The sequence below is a fragment of the Hyperolius riggenbachi genome, chromosome 10, assembly GCF_040937935.1.
Source record: "Hyperolius riggenbachi isolate aHypRig1 chromosome 10, aHypRig1.pri, whole genome shotgun sequence".
Classification (NCBI taxonomy): Eukaryota; Metazoa; Chordata; class Amphibia; order Anura; family Hyperoliidae; genus Hyperolius; species Hyperolius riggenbachi.
In genome coordinates this window covers 205,090,131-205,109,653 of record NC_090655.1, presented here as the reverse complement: position 1 = coordinate 205,109,653, position 19,523 = coordinate 205,090,131, and the positions used below count along the sequence as shown (strand labels likewise).

At 47.3% G+C, this 19,523-nt stretch overlaps 1 protein-coding gene across 1 annotated transcript in view; it reads left to right on the top strand.

Annotated features, from left to right (window-relative positions):
- Window positions 1-19,523, top strand: part of LOC137536225 (membrane-spanning 4-domains subfamily A member 4D-like) — an 82,950-nt gene that overhangs the window by 27,461 nt on the left and 35,966 nt on the right. Inside the window, exon 4 of the mRNA XM_068258343.1 lies at window positions 17,862-17,918. Within this exon, the coding sequence (XP_068114444.1) occupies window positions 17,862-17,918 (57 nt within the window). The remainder of the gene's footprint in view (window positions 1-17,861; window positions 17,919-19,523) is intronic.

Sequence of the window (19,523 nt, the reverse complement as noted above, 5' to 3'; positions counted from 1 at the left end):
GGGACCATCTGTATGTGCCTCAGAGTCCGACCCCGGAAAACATGTTGTATCGTGTGTTTAGGTACTAAAATCTGCGTTCCCTCCCAGTAGTGTTGGGCGAACAGTGTTTGCCACTGTTCGGGTTCTGCAGAACATCACCCTGTTCGGGGTGACTATATAGCAGACTATATAGCATTGTGTTTAATGCCACTCTGTGTACACGGCTCAGCCACACTATATAGCATTGTGTTTACTTCCACTCGGTGTCTGCTGGGAACAGTAGTACACCGCTCACCCGCCACTGTATAGCAATGTGCTCTGTGTCGCTGCTGACAATAGTGGTACACCGCTCACCCACCACTGTATAGCATTTCTGTACTGCCACTGTACTGCTGCCAGTCAGCGTGTACTTTAAGGATAAGTGAAATGAGGAAGAAATCCGGTGAAAGAGGGAGGGGCAAGGGAAGAGGTGTTTCCCCTGACGGTTCACGTACAGGCCACAGGGGAGCACCTAAGAAAACCCACTCAATATCGCCCATGTTGTCCAGGACAACAACCCTCACAGATCCAAAAGAACAGGACCAGATAATTACTTGGATGACCTCTCAAGCGTCCAGCAGTGGGTTAAGCAGCACCAGCACATCACGCACGAGGTCCGAGTCCTCAGCCAGTTACAAGGAGCCAGTGGGCACAAAGCTGACACAACCGGCAGCGACACCACGCACACAACTGCCAGATAACCAGACGACGTTGGAGTGAGCTGCGCAGAGGTTGTTCTGGGGAGCTCTACTCCACGGCGGCGGCCCCCCACAATGACATATGACGAGTTTGAGGAGATGGAAGAGGAGGGTATGGACAATGTGGACATAGACCCAGATTTTGTTTGTGAACGAGAACATCGCCGTCGTAGCAGCAGCACAGATGAGTCTGTTGAGGAACCCACTGCTGCACGAGTTCGCCTTGTGCCACAAGGTAGGCGGCGCGCAATTTCAGGCACCGCAAGCATAGAAGTTCAAGTGAGAGGCAAAAGAGGCGCAAACAGAAATCGCCAGCAAGGCAGGTGCTCCAAAGTCTGGGCTTTCTTTGAAGACTGCACTGAGGATGTTACCATGGCGATTTGCAAGGTGTGCAAGACCCACCTGAGCAGGGAGAAAAGTATTAACAACCTCTCCACCACCAGCATGAGCCGCCACATTCTATCCAAACATCCCACTCTGTGGGCAAACGCGGCAGGACAGGGTACCACCAGCAACACTGCCTCCCTTGGGTTCACCAGACTCACCATCAGACCCGCCTCAGCAGCAGCAGTAGCCCAGCCATTGCGTGGTTCACAACATTCACAAACATCAGACGATGCTGACACTGTCACTTTCCGGACTAGTGCTCTTGAGGTCTCCCAGTGTTCATCAAACACAACAACCAACAGCCCTTCGGTGTGCAGCCCTACGGTTGAGTTGTCTGTCTCTGAGATGTTTGAGAGCAAGAGGAAATTGCCAGCAAATGACCCCCGGGCCGTGGCAGTAACATCCAGCCAGCATAGCCAAGGTTCTGGCCTGCGAAATGCTGCCATATCGAGTGGTGGAGACAAACAGCTTCAAGGGCATGATGTCAGTGGCCATCCCACGTTACGTGGTTCCCAGCCGCTACCACTTTGCGCGCTCTGCAGTGCCTGAGTTGCATGAGCACGTGGTCAGCTAAATAACCCGAAGCTTGAAGAATGCCGTTGCCTGCAAGGTTCACCTCACCACTGACACCTGGACGAGTGCGTTCGGCCAGGGTCGATACATCTCCCTTACCGCGCACTGGGTGAACCTTGTGGAGCCTGGCAGCGATTCCTCACCTGCTACGGCGTGGGTGTTGCCCACGCCGCAAACAGCTGCACCGCCGTCCCTCACACTGGATAACAACAGCAGCACCTACCTCTCTGACTCCTTCTCCTCCAACGCATCTCAAAGCTGTACCTCATCCGGAAACGCTAACCCAGCACCGTCAGCATGCGTTGCTGAAGCTGATCTGCCTTGGGGATAAGCAGCACACAGGGGAGGAAATTTGGAGGGGAATAAAGGAACAGACGGATTTGTGGCTGGCACCGCTGGACCTGAAACCGGGCATGAAGCTAGACACCTGGCACGAACTGGCAATGTACGCAATAGAGGTGCTGGCTTGCCCGGCAGCCAGCGTTATGTCGGAACGCTGTTTCAGTGCTGCCGGAGGCATCGTCACAGATCGGCGTATCCGCCTCTCCACAGAAAATGCAGACCGTCTGACTCAAATTAAAATGAATCAATCCTGGATTGGAAACGACTACGCAACACTCCAGGACCCCAACCAAGTAACATGACCAATGAACATCTGGGATGGTTTAGCGTTTCCGGTCCCTGTTTATTGAACCTCTCATCTGTATTACATTTATGACTGCATGGCGGCAAAAAGCATTGCTGCTATATCCGCACGCTTTTTGTCCTCATGCAAGGCCTGGGTTGTTGTGTCTCAAAAAGCATGGCCTTCTTCTCCTCCTTCGCCTGCTCCTGTTCCATCACGTGTGCTGCTGCTGCTGGGTTAGCGTTGCCGCCCGGTCCCTGTTTATTGAACCTCTTATCTTTATTACATTTATGACTGCATGCATGGCGGTAAAAAGCATGCTATCCGCACGCTTTTTGTCCTCATGCAAGGCCTGGGTTGTTGTGTCTCACAAAGCGTGGCCTTCTCCTCCTGCGCCTCCTCCTGTTCCATCACGTGTGCTGCTGCTGCTGCTGCTGCTGGGTTAGCGTTGCCGGTCCCTGTTTATGGAACCTCTTATCTTTATTACATTTATGACTGCATGGCGGTACAAAGCATGCTATCCGCACGCTTTTTGTCCTCATGCAAGGCCTGGGTTTTTGTGTCTCACAAAGCGTGGCCTTCTCCTCCTGCGCCTCCTCCTGTTCTATCACGTGTGCTGCTGCTGCTGGGTTAGCGTTGCCGGTCCCTGTTTATGGAACCTCTTATCTTTATTACATTTATGACTGCATGGCGGTACAAAGCATGCTATCCGCACGCTTCTTGTCCTCATGCAAGGCCTGGGTTGTTGTGTCTCACAAAGCGTGGCCTTCTCCTCCTGCGCCTCCTCCTGTTCCATCACGTCTGCTGCTGCTGGGTTAGCGTTGCCGCGTGGTCCCTGTTTATTGAACCACTTATCTTTATTACATTTATGACTGCATGGCGGTACAAAGCATGCTATCCGCACGCTTCTTGTCCTCATGCAAGGCCTGGGTTGTTGTGTCTCAAAGCGTGGCCTTCTCCTCCTGCGCCACCCTCCTCCTGTTCCATCACGTGTGCTGCTGCTGGGTTAGCGTTACCGGTCCCTTTTCCTGGAACCTCTTATATGTATTACATTTATGACTGCATGCTGACAAAAAGCATGTTACCTGTGCAAAGAAAACAGACATTTCCCGCATTTAAAAGACAGTTTTCCCTTTGAAACTTTAAAATCGATTTTCTCAAAAACTATAAGCTCTTTTTGCTAAAAAAAAATTTTCCTCTTGTACCCACTCCCAAGGTGCACATACCCTGTAAATTTGGGGTATGTAGCATGTAAGGAGGCTTTACAAAGCACAAAAGTTCGGGTCCCCATTGACTTCCATTATGTTCGGAGTTCGGGTCGAACACCCGAACATCGCGGCCATGTTCGGCCTGTTCGGCCCGAACCCGAACATCTAGATGTTCGCCCAACACTAAGTTGGAGCCATAATATCACTGTTACAAGGTGAACCCCAGGCCTGGGCTCTACGATTAGTTGATCAACAGCATGTTGCACTTACTATTACCACCACCTTGTTTGAAGCGTTATCTGAACTGTTTGATAATCCTGGAACAGGAGCTACAGTGGAAACAGCCATTAGGGCCTTACGGCAAGGAAGACGTCCAGCAAAACAATACGCTACAGAATTTAGAGGATGGGCTGCAGATACCTAGTGGAACGATGCTCCTCTAAAAAAACTGTTCAGATTGGGACTTTCTAAACAACTCAAAAATGAAATTGCCCAAGTAGGGGTTCCAAGTACCTTGAAGGAACTTATTAATCTTGCCATTGAGATTGACAGACGTCTCAGAGAAAGACCATTGGAAAAACTGGTATATCAAAAACCTGACTGGATTCCTCCAAAACCATTACTTCCTCCAATTTCTGCAACTCCTCCATCCAATGCTCCTGTCAATCCGGTGCCTGAACCTATGCGGTTAGGTGTTTCTAAACTCTCTTATGCAGAAAGAAATCGTATGAGAGTAGAAAGATTATGTTTCTATTGCGGAAAATCTGGACATGTTCTCCAATCTTGTCCCAATAAAAACAAGTAGGTCGGAAAACTACAATGCTTAACTGAGGTTGAGAGAACGCAGTTAGGCGGTCAGTGTTTCTCTCAGGAAAACAATCTCATTATGTTACAAGCCTCTTTTTTCAAGGGAAAAATTATGCACAGTTGCCAGGCCTTTATCGAATGTGGAGCTGTGGGAAATTTCATGGATATTGAGTTAGCTGAGAAATTATCCATTCAGACAACTGCAGTGTCTGAATCGATACACATAATGCGGTTGATGATTCTGTATTACAACAAGGTCAAGGGTTACAGTTGACTTCTGAAGTTACCATACAAGTAGGAGTCTTACATTTTAAAATGATCACGTTCTATTGTTTAAAGTTGCCTTCTTTTCCTATTATTCTTGGGTTCAGGGGCGAGCCTGGCACCTGGGTGCAAGATTTTCTCTGGCGCCTATGGGAGTGGTTAAATTAACCGTGCCCAACCACATAACCACACCCATGTCCTGCCTAATCACACCCACACCTTCCACCTCTTTACGCATGCATGTGATACCCCATTCCTACCCCTCTTCCATGGGCTTGCTCCTGGCTGGCGTTGGCTGCCTGCGAGTCTGCCAGTCTCTGGACTGTTTCAGGCTGAGAGGCGCTGCAAGTGCGACGCAGTCACACACTGCGTATTTATGGCTGCCTGCGGCCACCCTACTCTCGCTCGCTGTTGGCTCCTCCCCCCACCAAGCCCAAGCATAAGGTGGGCTGCCTGTATCTTTCCCGTTGCGCCGCGCAGCCTGCCAGTGTTGCCAACCTTTCAAGTTATTTTTTACTGACAAATACCTAAAAATTTACTGACAAAAGATTATATTTCCTGACAAAATTTCCCCACTAAATGCACATAAGAGACAGCGTTTCACCAGTAAATGCACGTAATGACAGACAGCCTTTCATCAGTAAATGCACATAATTAGAGACAGCTTTTCTCCATTAAACGCACATAATAAGAGACCGCTTTTCACCAGTAAATGCACATATTAAGAGACCGCTTTTCACCAGTAAATGCACATAATAAGAGACCGTTTTTCACCAGTAAATGCTCATAATAAGAAACCGCTTTTCACCAGTAAATGCACATAATAAGAAACCGCTTTTCACCAGTAAATGCACAGAATAAGAAACCGCTTTTCACCAGTAAATGCACATAATTAGAAGCAGCTTTTCACCAGCAAATGCACATAATAAGAGACAGGTTTTCACCAGTAAATGCACATAATGACAATCAGCCAGTGTCCCCAGTATATGTAGCCAGCCTGGACCCCCTTTAGGTATTGAGCGACAGGGATCCCTTTAGGCAGTGAGCGACAGGGACCCCTTTAGGCGGTGAGTGACAGGGAGCCCTTTAGGTAGTGAGTGACAGGGAGCCCCATTTAGGCAGTGAGTGACAGGGACCCTTTTAGGCAGTGAGTGACAGGGACCCCTTTAGGCAGTGACAGGGACCCCTTTAGGCAGTGAGTGACAGGGAGCCCCTTTAGGCAGTGGGTGACAGGGATCCCTTTAGGCAGTGGGTGACAGGGACCCTTTTAGGCAGTGAGTGACAGGGAGCCCTTTAGGCAGTGGGTGACACGGAGCCCCTTTAGGTAGTGAGTGACAGGGAGCCCCTTTAGGCCGTGAGTGACAGGGAGCCCCATTAGGTAGAGTGACAGGGAGCCCCTTTAGGTAGTGAGTGACAGGGAGACCCTTTAGGTAGTGAGTGACAGGGAGCCCCTTTAGGTAGTGAGTGACAGGGAGCCCCTTTAGGTAGTTAGTGACAGGGAGCTCCTTTAGGTAGTGAGTGAGTGACAGGGAGCCCCTTTATGTAGTGAGTTAGTGACAGGGAGCCCCATTCGGTAGTGAGTGAGCGACAGGGAGCCCCTTTAGGTAGTGAGTGAGTGACCGGGAGCCCCATTAGGTAGTGAGTGAGTGACAGGGAGCCCCATTAGGTAGTGAGTGAGTGACAGGGAGCCCTTTAGGCAGTGAGTGACAGGGAGCCCTTTAGGTAGTAAGTGACAGGGAGCCCTTTAGGTAGTGAGTGACAGGGAGCCCTTTAGGTAGTGAGTGAGTGACAGGTAGCCCCATTAGGTAGTGAGTGAGTGACAGGGAGCCCCTTTAGGTAGTGAGTGAGTGACAGGGAGCCCCATTAGGTAGTGAGTGAGCGACAGGGAGCCCCTTTAGGTAGTGAGTGAGTGACAGGGAGCCTCATTAGGTAGTGGGTGAGTGACAGGGAGCCCCATTAGGTAGTGAGTGAGTGACAGGGAGCCCTTTAGGCAGTGAGTGACAGGGAGCCCTTTAGGTAGTAAGTGACAGGGAGCCCTTTAGGTAGTGAGTGACAGGGAGCCCTTTAGGTAGTGAGTGAGTGACAGGTAGCCCCATTAGGTAGTGAGTGAGTGACAGGGAGCCCCTTTAGGTAGTGAGTGAGTGACAGGGAGCCCCATTAGGTAGTGAGTGAGTGACAGGGAGCCCCTTTAGGTAGTGAGTGACAGGGAGCCCCATTAGGTAGTGAGTGAGCGACAGGGAGCCCCTTTAGGTAGTGAGTGAGTGACAGGGAGCCTCATTAGGTAGTGAGTGAGTGACAGGGAGCCCCATTAGGTAGTGAGTGAGTGACAGGGAGCCCTTTAGGCAGTGAGTGACAGGGAGCCCTTTAGGTAGTAAGTGACAGGGAGCCCTTTAGGTAGTGAGTGACAGGGAGCCCTTTAGGTAGTGAGTGAGTGACAGGTAGCCCCATTAGGTAGTGAGTGAGTGACAGGGAGCCCCTTTAGGTAGTGAGTGAGTGACAGGGAGCCCCATTAGGTAGTGAGTAAGTGACAGGGAGCCCCATGAGGTAGTGAGTGAGTGACAGGGAGCCCTTTAGGCAGTGAGTGACAGGGAGCCCTTAGGTAGTGAGTGACAGGGAGCCCTTTAGGTAGTGAGTGAGTGACAGGGAGCCCCATTAGGTAGTGAGTGAGCAACAGGGAGCCCCAATAGGTAGTGAGTGAGTGACAGGGAGCCCCTTTAGGTAGTGAGTGAGTGACAGGGAGCCCCATTAGGTAGTGAGTGACAGGGAGCCCCTTTAGGTAGTGAGTGAGTGACAGGGAGCCCCATTAGGTAGTGAGTGAGTGACAGGTAGCCCCATTAGGTAGTGAGTGAGTGACAGGGAGCCCCTTTAGGTAGTGAGTGAGTGACAGGGAGCCCCATTAGGTAGTGAGTGACAGGGAGCCCTTTAGGTAGTGAGTGAGTGACAGGGAGCCCCATTAGGTAGTGAGTGAGTGACAGGGAGCCCCAATAGGTAGTGAGTGAGTGACAGGGAGCCCCATTAGGTAGTGAGTGACAGGGAGCCCTTTAGGTAGTGAGTGAGTGACAGGGAGCCCCATTAGGTAGTGAGTGAGTGACAGGGAGCCCCAATAGGTAGTGAGTGAGTGACAGGGAGCCCCATTAGGTAGTGAGTGACAGGGAGCCCCTTTAGGTAGTGAGTGAGTGACAGGGAGCCCCATTAGGTAGTGAATGAGTGACAGGTAGCCCCATTAGGTAGTGAGTGAGTGACAGGGAGCCCCTTTAGGTAGTGAGTGAGTGACAGGGAGCCTCTTTAGGTAGTGAGTGAGTGACAGGGAGCCCCATTAGGTAGTGAGTGAGTGACAGGGAGCCCCATTAGCTAGTGAGTGACAGGGAGCCCCTTTAGGTAGTGAATGAGTGACAGGGAGCCCCTTTAGGTAGTGAGTGAGTGACAGGGAGCCCCATTAGGTAGTGAGTGAGTGACAGGGAGCCCCATTAGGTAGTGAGTGACAGGGAGCCCCATTAGGTAGTGAGTGAGTGACAGGGAGCCCCCTTAGGTAGTGAGTGAGTGAGTGACAGGGAGCCCCTTTAGGTAGTGAGTGAGTGACAGGGAGCCCCTTTAGGTAGTGAGTGACAGGGAGCCCCTTTAGGTAGTGAATGAGTGACAGGGAGCCCCTTTAGGTAGTGAGTGAGTGACAGGGAGCCCCATTAGGTAGTGAGTGAGTGACAGGGTGCCCCTTTAGGTAGTGAGTGAGTGACAGTTAGCCCTATTAGGTAGTGAGTGAGTGACAGGGAGCCCCATTAGGTAGTGAGTGAGTGACAGCCGCCGACGCTTCCCCCTTACCCCGCAGTCAGCAGACCTCAGGATTAGCGGCGACCCGACCAGTACGAGTGGGCGCCGGACGCACTCGCTCTATATGCGGAAGTGATGTCACTTCCGCATATCAGTGCGGTGTGCTAGGTCCTAGCGCCCGCACTATCAGTCGCCGCCTGATCGAGGTCTGACGCGGCGGCTGCGGCTAGAGGGTGGGAGGGAGCGGCGGCCAGATGGGGTGAAGCGACGACCGGGCGGCGCCTGTCGGAGACAGGCACCTGAGTGCAATGCACCCGCAGCACCCGCCCAGGCTCGGCCCTGCTTGGGTTACCATGGTTAAGGAAGCACAATCCAGTGTTTTATTGGCAGACTGGTCAGTTGATCAGTTGGCCTACTCAGTGTGAAAAAGAGTGTTTACAAAGAATCGTGTTATGTTGTACCAAGCATCAGAGAGGGTGACGAGTGGAAAACTGCCTTTAATACTAAAGATGGTCACTATGAATATTATTTGGTCATGCCTTTTGGGTTGTGTAATGCCCCTGCTGTATTCCAGGATTTTGATAACAATGTATTTTGTGAGTACCTTGGGAAATTTATGGTCATTTATCTTGACTATATATAGAGATGAGCGTAATGACCTAATTACGATTTCGCGAAATTTCGCGTAATTAGTGTAATTACGATTATGGCCGTAAGTACATAATCGTAATGAAGAAGGATTTCGCGAAATTTCGCGTAAGCGTAATTTTCGCATTACAGTCGTATCATGCAATAATTTCGCATTAAACGCTACCGTAATTTCGCGTTAAACCGTAACGCTCCGTATAATATAAAAAAGCCGCCGACTTTAAGGGTTAATAGCAAAGCCCCCTTAAAGGCTAAGAGCCTCAAATTTGGAGAATATATTAAGGAGATCAGGAGGAATAAGAGGAAAAATTTTTTTTTCAAAAAGACCTTATAGTTTTTGAGAAAATCGATGTTAAAGTTTCAAAGGAAAAATGTAAACATTTAAAAACCCGCCGACTTTAACGGTTAATAGCAAAGCCTGCTTAAAGTTTAGGAACACCAAATTCCCAGGGTATATTAAGGGGATCAGTGGGAATAAGAGGAATTTTTTTTTTTCAAAAAGACCTTATAATTTTTGAGAAAATCGATTTTTAAGTTTCAAGGGCGAAAATGTCTTTTAAATGCGGAAAATGTCAGGTTTTTTTGCACAGGTAACAATAGTGTATTATTTTCATAGATTCCCCCAAGTGGGAAGAGTTTTACTTACTTCGTTCTGAGTGTGGGAAATACAAAAAAAAAACGACGTGGGGTCCCCCCTCCCAGACCTCTTTAACCCCTTGTCCCCCATGCAGGCTGGGATAGCCAGAATGCGGAGCACCGGCCGCGTGGGGCTCCGCACCCTGACTATACCAGCCCGCATGGTCCATGGATTGGGGGGTCTCGGAAGGGGAGGGGCAGCCAAGCTTTCCCCTCCCCCTCCGAGCCCTTGTCCAATCCAAGGACAAGGGGCTCTTCTCCACCTGCGATGGGCGGTGGAGGTGGAGGCCGCGATTTCCTGGCGGGGAGGTTCATGGTGGAATCTGGGAGTCCCCTTTAAAAAGGGGTCCCCCAGATGCCCACCCCCCCTCCCAGGAGAAATGAGTATAGAGGTACTTGTACCCCTTACCCATTTCCTTTAAGAGTTAAAGTAAATAAACACACAGACACTTAGAAAAAGTATTTTAATTGAACAAAAAACATAACCACGAAAAAAGACCTTTAATATTCTTAATTAACCATTAATACTTACCTGTCCCTTTAAATAAATGATCCCTCGCAATATCCTCGGAAATGTTCTATCAGTTACAATGTAACAAAGTTATTACAATGTAACAACTTTGCCGCACCCGACGTCACTCGCCGCCGCCGCCGCCGCCGCGTCTGTGCTGCAGGACCCGACAGAGCTCTGAGCTATATAGCTCAGAGCTCTCTAAGCATCTTTGTATTTGGGCTCCAAGGAGCCCCATTGGTCCTTAGCAGACCAATGGGGTTCCTTTAAATCAGAAGGAACCCCATTGGTCTGCTAAGGACCAATGGGGCTCCTTGGAGCCCGAATACAAAGATGCTTAGAGAGCTCTGAGCTATAGCTCAGAGCTCTGTCGGGTCCTGCAGCACAGACGCGGTGGCGGCGGAGGCGGTGAGTGACGTCGGGTGCGGCGTAGTTACAATGTAACAAAGTTGTTACATTGTAATAACTTTGTTACATTGTAACTGATAGAACATTTCCGAGGATATTGCGAGGGATCATTTATTTAAAGGGACAGGTAAGTATTAATGGTTAATTAAGAATATTAAAAGACTTTTTTCGTGGTTATGTTTTTTGTTCAATTAAAATACTTTTTCTAAGTGTCTGTGTGTTTATTTACTTTAACTCTTAAAGGAAATGGGTAAAGGGTACAAGTACCTCTATACTCATTTCTCCTGGGAGGGGGGGTGGGCATCTGGGGGACCCCTTTTTAAAGGGGACTCCCAGATTCCACCATGAACCTCCCCCCCAGGAAATCGCGGCCTCCACCTCCACCGCCCATCGGAGGTGGAGAAGAGCCCCTTGTCCTTGGATTGGACAAGGGCTCGGAGGGGGAGGGGAAAGCTTGGCTGCCCCTCCCCTTCCGAGACCCCCCAATCCATGGACCATGCGGGCTGGTATAGTCAGGGTGCGGAGCCCCACGCGGCCGGTGCTCCGCATTCTGGCTATCCCAGCCTGCATGGGGGACAAGGGGTTAAAGAAGTCTGGGAGGGGGGACCCCACGTCGTTTTTTTTTTATATTTCCCACACTCAGAACGAAGTAAGTAAAACTCTTCCCACTTGGGGGAATCTATGAAAATAATACACTATTGTTACCTGTGCAAATAAAACTGACATTTTCCGCATTTAAAAGACATTTTCGCCCTTGAAACGTAAAAATCGATTTTCTCAAAAACTATAAGGTCTTTTTGAAAAAAAATGTTTTCCTCTTATTCCCACTGATCCCCTTAATATACCCTGGGAATTTGGTGTTCCTAAACTTTAAGCAGGCTTTGCTATTAACCGTTAAAGTCGGCGGGTTTTTAAATGTTTACATTTTTCCTTTGGAACTTTAACATCGATTTTCTCAAAAACTATAAGGTCTTTTTGAAAAAAAAAATTTTCCTCTTATTCCTCCTGATCTCCTTAATATATTCTCCAAATTTGAGGCTCTTAGTATTTAAGGGGGCTTTGCTATTAACCCTTAAAGTCGGCGGCTTTTTTATATTATACGGAGCGTTACGGTTTAACGCGAAATTACGGTAGCGTTTAATGCGAAATTACGGCATGAACGAAACGCGAAATTACGCGTTGAAAATTACGCTTACGGTATTTTCAATTACGATTTTAATGGCAATTACGCTACCGTAATTTCGCATCGTAATCGCAAATTTCGCATGCGTAATTTTAGTAATGCGAAATTACTAAAATTTCGGCTCAACTCTAACTATATATTGATTTTTTTCCTCTTCTCTGTCTGAACATCGTATTCATGTGAAAAAAGTATTAACCTTCCTGGCGGTAAGCCCGAACTGAGTTCGGGCTATGCCGCCGGAAGGCACCGCTCAGGCCCCGCTGGGCCGATTTGCATAATTTTTTTTTTGCTGCACGCAGCTAGCACTTTGCTAGCTGCGTGCAGTGCCCGATCGCCGCCGCTACCCGCCGATCCGCCGCAATTCCTCTCGCCGCGGCCGCCCCCCCCCCCAGACCCCGTGCGCTGCCTGGCCAATCAGTGCCAGGCAGCGCTATGGGGCAGATCGGAGTCCCCTCTGACGTCACGACGTCGATGACGTCGGTGACGTCATCCCGCCCGTCGCCATGGCGACGGGGGAAGCCCTCCAGGAGATCCCGTTCTTTGAACGGGATCTCCGGATCTCCGATCGCCGGCGGCGATCGGAGGGGCTGGGGGGATACCGCTGAGCAGCGGCTATCATGTAGCGAGACTTTGTCTCGCTACATGAAAAAAAAAAAAATTTAAAAAAAAAGATTTGCTGCCCCCTGGCGATTTTTTTGCAAACCGCCAGGAGGGTTAACCAAGTTGAGAAAGAATCGCTTGTATGCTAAGTTTGAAAAATGTATTTTTGAAGTGAAACAGGTCACATTCCTGGGTTATGTAATTTCTGATACCGGTTTGGCTATGAATGAGGAGAAAGTCAAAGCGGTGTTAGAGTGGGCAGCACGGTGGCGTAGTGGTTAGCTCTCTCGCCTTGCAGCACTGGGTCCCTGGTTCGAATCCCAGCCAGGGCACTATCTGCAAAGAGTTTGTATGTTCTCTCCGTGTCTGCGTGGGTTTCCTCCGGGCACTCCGGTTTCCTCCCACATTCCAAAAAAAACACACGGATAAGTTAATTGGCCCTAGACTACAGTACTTACACTACATAATATAGACATATGACAATGGTAGGGATTAGATTGTGAGCTCCTTTGAGGGACAGTTAGTGACAATATATATACACTGTACAGCGCTGCATAATATGTCGGCGCTATATAAATACTAAATAATAATAATAATAGAGTGGCCTCGGCCTGACAGTCTTAAAACTTTGCAATGTTTTTTAGGCTTTGCAAATTTTTACAGAAAGTTTATTAGTAACTTCTCTGCTAAAGTTGCGCCATTTGGAGTCCTAAAGCTGTTGTGGCATTTGAGGGGTTAAACAGGCTTTTTTGTTCTGCACCAGTGTTAGTTCACCCTGATGTCAAGAGACCTTTCATTGTCGAGGTTGATGCATCTGAGGTGGGAGTTGGGGCAGTGTTATCACAGTTTTGTGGTAGCCCTGAGCAACTACATCCCTGTGCATTCTTCTCTTGAAAATTCTCTCCAGCAGAAAGAAATTATGACATTGGAAATAGAGAATTATTAACTCTCAAATTAGCCTTAGAAGAGTGGAGACATTGGTTGGAAGAGCAGAGAATCTGGTGACAATTTATACTGATCACAAGAACCTTGAATATATTGAAAATGCCAAGAAACTAAATTCTCGACAAGCCCGCTGGGCATTGTTTTTCTCCAGGTTCAATTTCATTATCACCTATAAACCTGGTTAAAAAACATCAAGGCTGATGCCTTGTCAAGATGTTTTGAGAAGAAAATTACAGTATGGATTCTGTACCTGTAATTCCCAAGAAATGCATTATTTCCACTTGTAAATTGTCACCTGAACTATCCAACCAATTGTTCAAAATGCAAGACCAGGTTCCTCAGAATAAACCACATGAAACAATTGCTTATTCCGTGTGATTATAGAGAACTAGTCTTTAAACAATTTCATGAGGATAGATCTGCAGGTCATCCTGGGGTTAAAAAGACTGTTGATCTTCTTAGAAGATATGTAAGGTGGCCCTCTCAGTAAGGATGTTGCTGCTTTTGTTAAGTCATATTCTGTCTGTTTGGTTGCACGAGTCACACCTCAAGGTACCCTGTTACTATTACCCATTCCTGATAAACCCTGGACACATATATCCATGGATTTTGTGGTTGATCTTCCAATTTCTTCCAGTTTCTCAGGGTCAAACTGTTATTTGAGTAGTGGTGGACAAGTTTAGCAAGATTACTCATGTTGTGCCTCTTCATAGATTTCCATCAGCTACAGAATTAGCTCGATTTTTTGTTGAGAATATTTTTAAAAATCATGGTCTTCCTGAAAATATTGTATCTGATGGGGGGTGCAATTTGTTTCTCAGTTTTGGCGTGTTTTTTGTGACAAATTAGCAGTCTCTTTGTCATTTTCTTCTGGGTCTCATCCTGAATCCAATGGGCAAACTGAAAGAATGAATCAGAACGTAGAGCAATATTTAAGAGGTTTTGTTTCAGATTGTCAGGAAGAATGGGTACAATTTTAATTTTACCCTTTGCTGAGCTTCCTATTAACAATCATCAGATTATTAGTTCAACTCAGAGGTCATGTTCAACTCTTTTCATGTTTCTCTGCTGAAATCTGCAGCTAAATATATTCCTTCAGACCAACACCCTCCACCCATTGAGGTTGATTGTGAGCAAGAATTTGAAGTCGAAAGAATTCTTGATTCCCCTTTTTTGAGACATTCATTAAAATTTTTGATTGATTGGAAGGGATATGGACCAGAGGAAAGATCTTGGGTTCCTGCTAAGCACATTCATGCTGATGTAGCGATCAAAGAGTTGAAGTACCCTGATAAACCTACAGTGGTGTGAAAAACTATTTGCCCCCTTCCTGATTTCTTATTCTTTTGCATGTTTGTCACACTTAAATGTTTCTGCTCATCAAAAACCGTTAACCATTAGTTAAAGATAACATAATTGAACATAAAATGCAGTTTTAAATGATGGTTTTTATTATTTAGTGAGAAAAAAAACCTCAAAATCTACATAGCCCTGTGTGAAAAAGAAATTGCCCCCTGAACCTAATAATTGGTTGGGCCACCCTGCAGCAATAACTGCAATCAAGCATTTGCAATAACTTGCAACAAGTCTTTTACAGTGCTCTGGAGGAATTTTGGCCCACTCATCTTTGCAGAATTGTTGTAATTCAGCTTTATTTGAGGGTTTTCTAGCATGAACTGCCTTTTTAAGGTCATGCGACAACATCTCAATAGGATTCAGGTCATTTTACTGTTGGTATGATGTTCTTTTGCTGAAATGCTGTGTTACTTCTACGACAGATTTAACAGGACACGCACCTTCCAAAAAGTTCAACTTTTGTCTCGGCGGTCCACAAAGTCTTGGCAATCATTGAGATGTTTTTTTTAGCAAAATTGAGACGAGCCTTAATGTTCTTTTTGCTTAAAAGTGGTTTGCGCCTTGGATTTCTGCCATGCAGGCCGTTTTTGCCCAGTCTCTTTCTTATGGTGGAGTCATGAACAATGACCTTAATTGAGGCAAGTGAGGCCTGCAGTTCTTTAGATGTTGTCCTGGGGTCTTTTGTGGCCTCTCGGATGAGTTTTCTCTGCGCTCTTGGGGTAATTTTGGTCGGCCAGCCACTCCTGGGAAGGTTCATCACTGTTCCATGTTTTTGCCATTTGTGGATAATGGCTCTCACTGTGGTTCGCTGGAGTTCCAAAGCTTTAGAAATGGATTTATAACCTTTACCAGACTGATAGATCTCAATTACAGTACTTTGTTTTCATTTGTTCCTGAATTTCTTTGGATCTTGGCATGATGTCTAGCTTTTGAGGTGCTTTTGGTCTACTTCTCTGTGTCAGATAGCTCCTATTTAAGTGATTTCTTGATTGAAACAGGTGTGGCAGTAATCAGGCCTGGGGGTGACTACAGAAATTGAACTCAGGTGTGATAAACCACAGTTCAGTTATTCTTTAACAAGGGGGGCAATCACTTTTTCACACAGGGCCATGTAGGTTTTGAGTTTTTTTTCCTCACTAAATAATAAACATCATTTAAAACTGCATTTTGTGTTCAATTATGTTATCTTTGACTAATAGTTAACGGTTTTTGATGAGCAGAAACATTTAAGTGCGACAAACATGCAAAAGAATAAGAAATCAGGAAGGGGGCAAATAGTTTTTCACACCACTGTAGATTGGAGTGTCCGGAGTCCACTCCTGTGGAGGTGGTACTGTAAGGTCCGCTTGTCAGCAGCAGAATGCCAAGACCCGAGCTGCAGCGCCGACAGCCACTGAAATCACTGGAGCGCAGGAGGCTGCTCAGCTCCCATTGGATAGGCGGAGGACGCGCTCTCAGTACGCGCTCTGCAGATGTAAACAGTGACTCCTGCGCCTGTGCTTGTGTGTCAGCTGATCAGCTGACACGCTGGATCATGATTGGTTTCTTTTCAATTCTGCTTTATGTTAATTGGTTAGCCCTAGTATTTAAACCTGGTGAGCGCCCCCAGTCATCGCCCGTGATAGCATTTAGCTTTGGCTTGTTTCTGGGTAGCGCTTACTGTCTTGCTTGATTCCTGTTGACAACTACTGCTTTGTACCTTGACCATGCTTAGCCTCTGTTTGATTCCTGTTGCCCACCACTGCCTTGAACTGACCACGCTTTTACCTGCTGGATTCCTTTTGTCAACCTTGCCTTGATCCTGGACTGCTGCCTGGATTGACCCTTGCTTGGACACGGATTGCATGAACTCTGCCTGGATTGACTTTGGCCTGTCTTGACTACAAAATCTCTGGAAAGTTCCTATCTTGGACCTGCTACTGCTTTCTGGAGCTCCTGGCTCTCCTACCTCTAGTCTGCTGTGCCCAGATTGCATTGTTAAGTATTCAGGTCCTGTCTGGTGATTAGCTATCTGTCAGATTGTATGCTACATCTGCCTGCAGGGTATTAGTATTGTGTTAGGTAGGAGATTGCGCAGGTGTTATGGGCTGGGCTCTGGGTCAGTCATATGGGCATACAGTCTGAACTGTGGTTATTGACCAGACGAGCCTGACAACCCCATACTCATTTCTCCTGGTACTAGTTCCTGTTATGACTGTTTTTAACCCTTAAACTGCCATGCTAAGTTAGCCTATAATACGCTAAAGTGATAAGCCACAGCAAGGAGTGGAATAGGAACTCATTGCCCTCCTTTCCTTTTGTTTGCAGCGCTGTACTCTGTTCTTATTTCCTACTCACAGTCACTGCCCAACCCGTAATTCGTAGTAGGTTTTTATCCACTCTTGAATTACTAAAAAGTTTAAAAGATCCTTTACTAAACAGTATGTATCCTGTTCTTTATCCTGGAAGACAGTGCTCCCCTAGTAACAGGGGTGTAACAATAGACCCTGCAGGAGATGCAGCAGCAGGGGGGCCCAGAAGCCTCAGGGGGCCCCATGGGAGGGAGAACTTGTCTTCTACCTGTCCTGAGAGACTGACAACTAAGGGCATGGAGATAAAAAGCTTTCTACACAATTGTTTTGTTCTACTGACTGCATCGGCAACTGATAAGGAATCATACAAGTTCTGCAGACAAAGACTTGCAGACAGTCCCTATTCAATGTTCAGCAGGGTCTTGTGTACAGCACCCCAGCCTCTCCACCCCCTTTCCAAGTGCTCTGTACTGTAGCGATGCTGGAGGAATCTGCAGAGCCAGTTCTGCTCTATTGAGTGGGACAGAGTGAGTGTAATAAGAAACTGGGACTGGGCGCAAACTCGTCTGTCAGTTTTCTGTATGCATTTACTGCATGCCATATGTGTCTGTACATGTGAAAACATACACATTTTATCACAGAAGCTAATGTAATTGATAGAGAAAATGTGTGCAGAGCTTAACTGCTGTCTGTTTATATCTGCATGGGGAAAACACATTAAAGTGTGCATTAGCCATCTTATTAACATTGGTTTTCAGTTTACCTGTGCAGAAAGCGAGGGAGGGAGGGGGCCCCATCCAAAGTGATTTCTAGTTACACCCTTTGCTAGGATAGGCCAGAATGGGTGTCACACTGCATCTTAAACATTAATTAGTGGTATCATTGTAATGTATTATATTGTATATGTAAGTGCAACCCTCTGTTTTTTTTTCTAATAGTACATCATTGCTGGATCTCTGACCATTGTTGCCGGATCTAAACCTAACATCTCCCTGGTGAGTTTACACTGAAGACATATTGTAGAAGGCTGTTTTACTGAAACAGAATGCAACTGAAATATTTGGCTAACACGTAGCAGTCCTGTTTTTAGGGGTGGGTGAGGCATAGGGCCACCGAGGTCGAGTGCCAGAGGGGGGAGCAGCAGAGCCACAGAGAATGCAGATAGAGCACAGCTGAGTTAAGTTGAGGTAAGTAGCTCACCATCCCAGCCAGCTTCCTCTTCGGCGTCCTGGTTTCCATAGCTGCAAGATGTCAGACATCACATGACTCAATGCAACTGGTGTTTTACGTGATGAATGATGCTGCAGCTATTGAAGTCAAGAAGCCCAAAGAGGAAACCAGATTGTGTACATCTTTACCAACCTGAATGGTGACATACTCACCTACCTTGGCCTTTCCTCTGCTCGCTATCGCCCCCCCCCCCCAACTACAGGATGGGGGGCACTGCCTGTTTACACTGGGGGCACCATTGGCCACCTATACTGGGGAAAACAGCTGGCTACCTATACAGGGAGGACTTCTTGAAATCTATATGGGGGGTGAATTCTGGCTACCATGCTGCCAAGGTCATCTGGCTATCTGTACTGGATGCAGGGGCATAACTACAGGGGAGCATCCCCTCCAACTGCCGGGGGGTAAGAGCAGTAAGGGGGCCCCGACTACAACTTCATACTCTCTGATAAAGGTGTTGATCCTTCAGATCAGGTGTTTTTGTGGCTAAACTTTTATGGGTTTGAAGATAACAATGTCCACACTTGTTTTATGACCCTTGCAAGATGGGCCCCCAGGCTGTGAGACTACCAGGGCAGCGAGGCAAGGGATAGGATGTAAACACTTGGATGACCCCATGATTTTCAGTTTCACCACTTGCTACCACAACCCACATGACACCAGGGGCTTGATTCACTAACGGAGTGAAAAGCCACTTTGGGCTTGATTCACTAACCGGCGCTAAGTGTTAGCGCCAGAGTAAAAAAGAGTTTTCCGGCGCTAAGCCGGTTAGAGTGCCTTATCTGAGGTTAGTGTGCCTTATCTGAGGTTAGTGTGCCTTATCTGAGGTTAGTGTGCCTTATCTGAGGTTAGTGTGCCTTATCTGAGGTTAGTGAGCCTTATCTGAGTTAGTGTGCCTTATCTGAGTTAGTGTGCCTTATCCGAATCAGAATCAGAATCAGTTTATTTCGCCAAGCATGACTGGGTCATGCCCGGAATTGGGTTTGGCACAACAGAGAACTCCGCGACACAACATAATAAAAATAAAAAATAAAAGATAAAAAGCAACACAAAAGGCAACAGCAGAGACATTGATAACCACCATGACATCTAGCACCCAAGCAAAAAAAGAAACAAAATCAAACCAACAGTAGGTGGATGACGCATTACAGTAAAAACACAATAGTGCGCGTAAAATGTACACTGAGATAGGTGTAGCTTAGCAGAGTAGGGCACTAATAGGGACACGGGTGACAGGGGAAAACAACAAACACTGTATGATCTGACTACTGGCCTGACGGAGGGAGCCAGTGAATGGAATTCATGAGTTTAACAGCAGCAGGGAAGAAGGAGTTCCTGTGCCTAGCTGTCTTGGTGGAAATGGTCTGTAG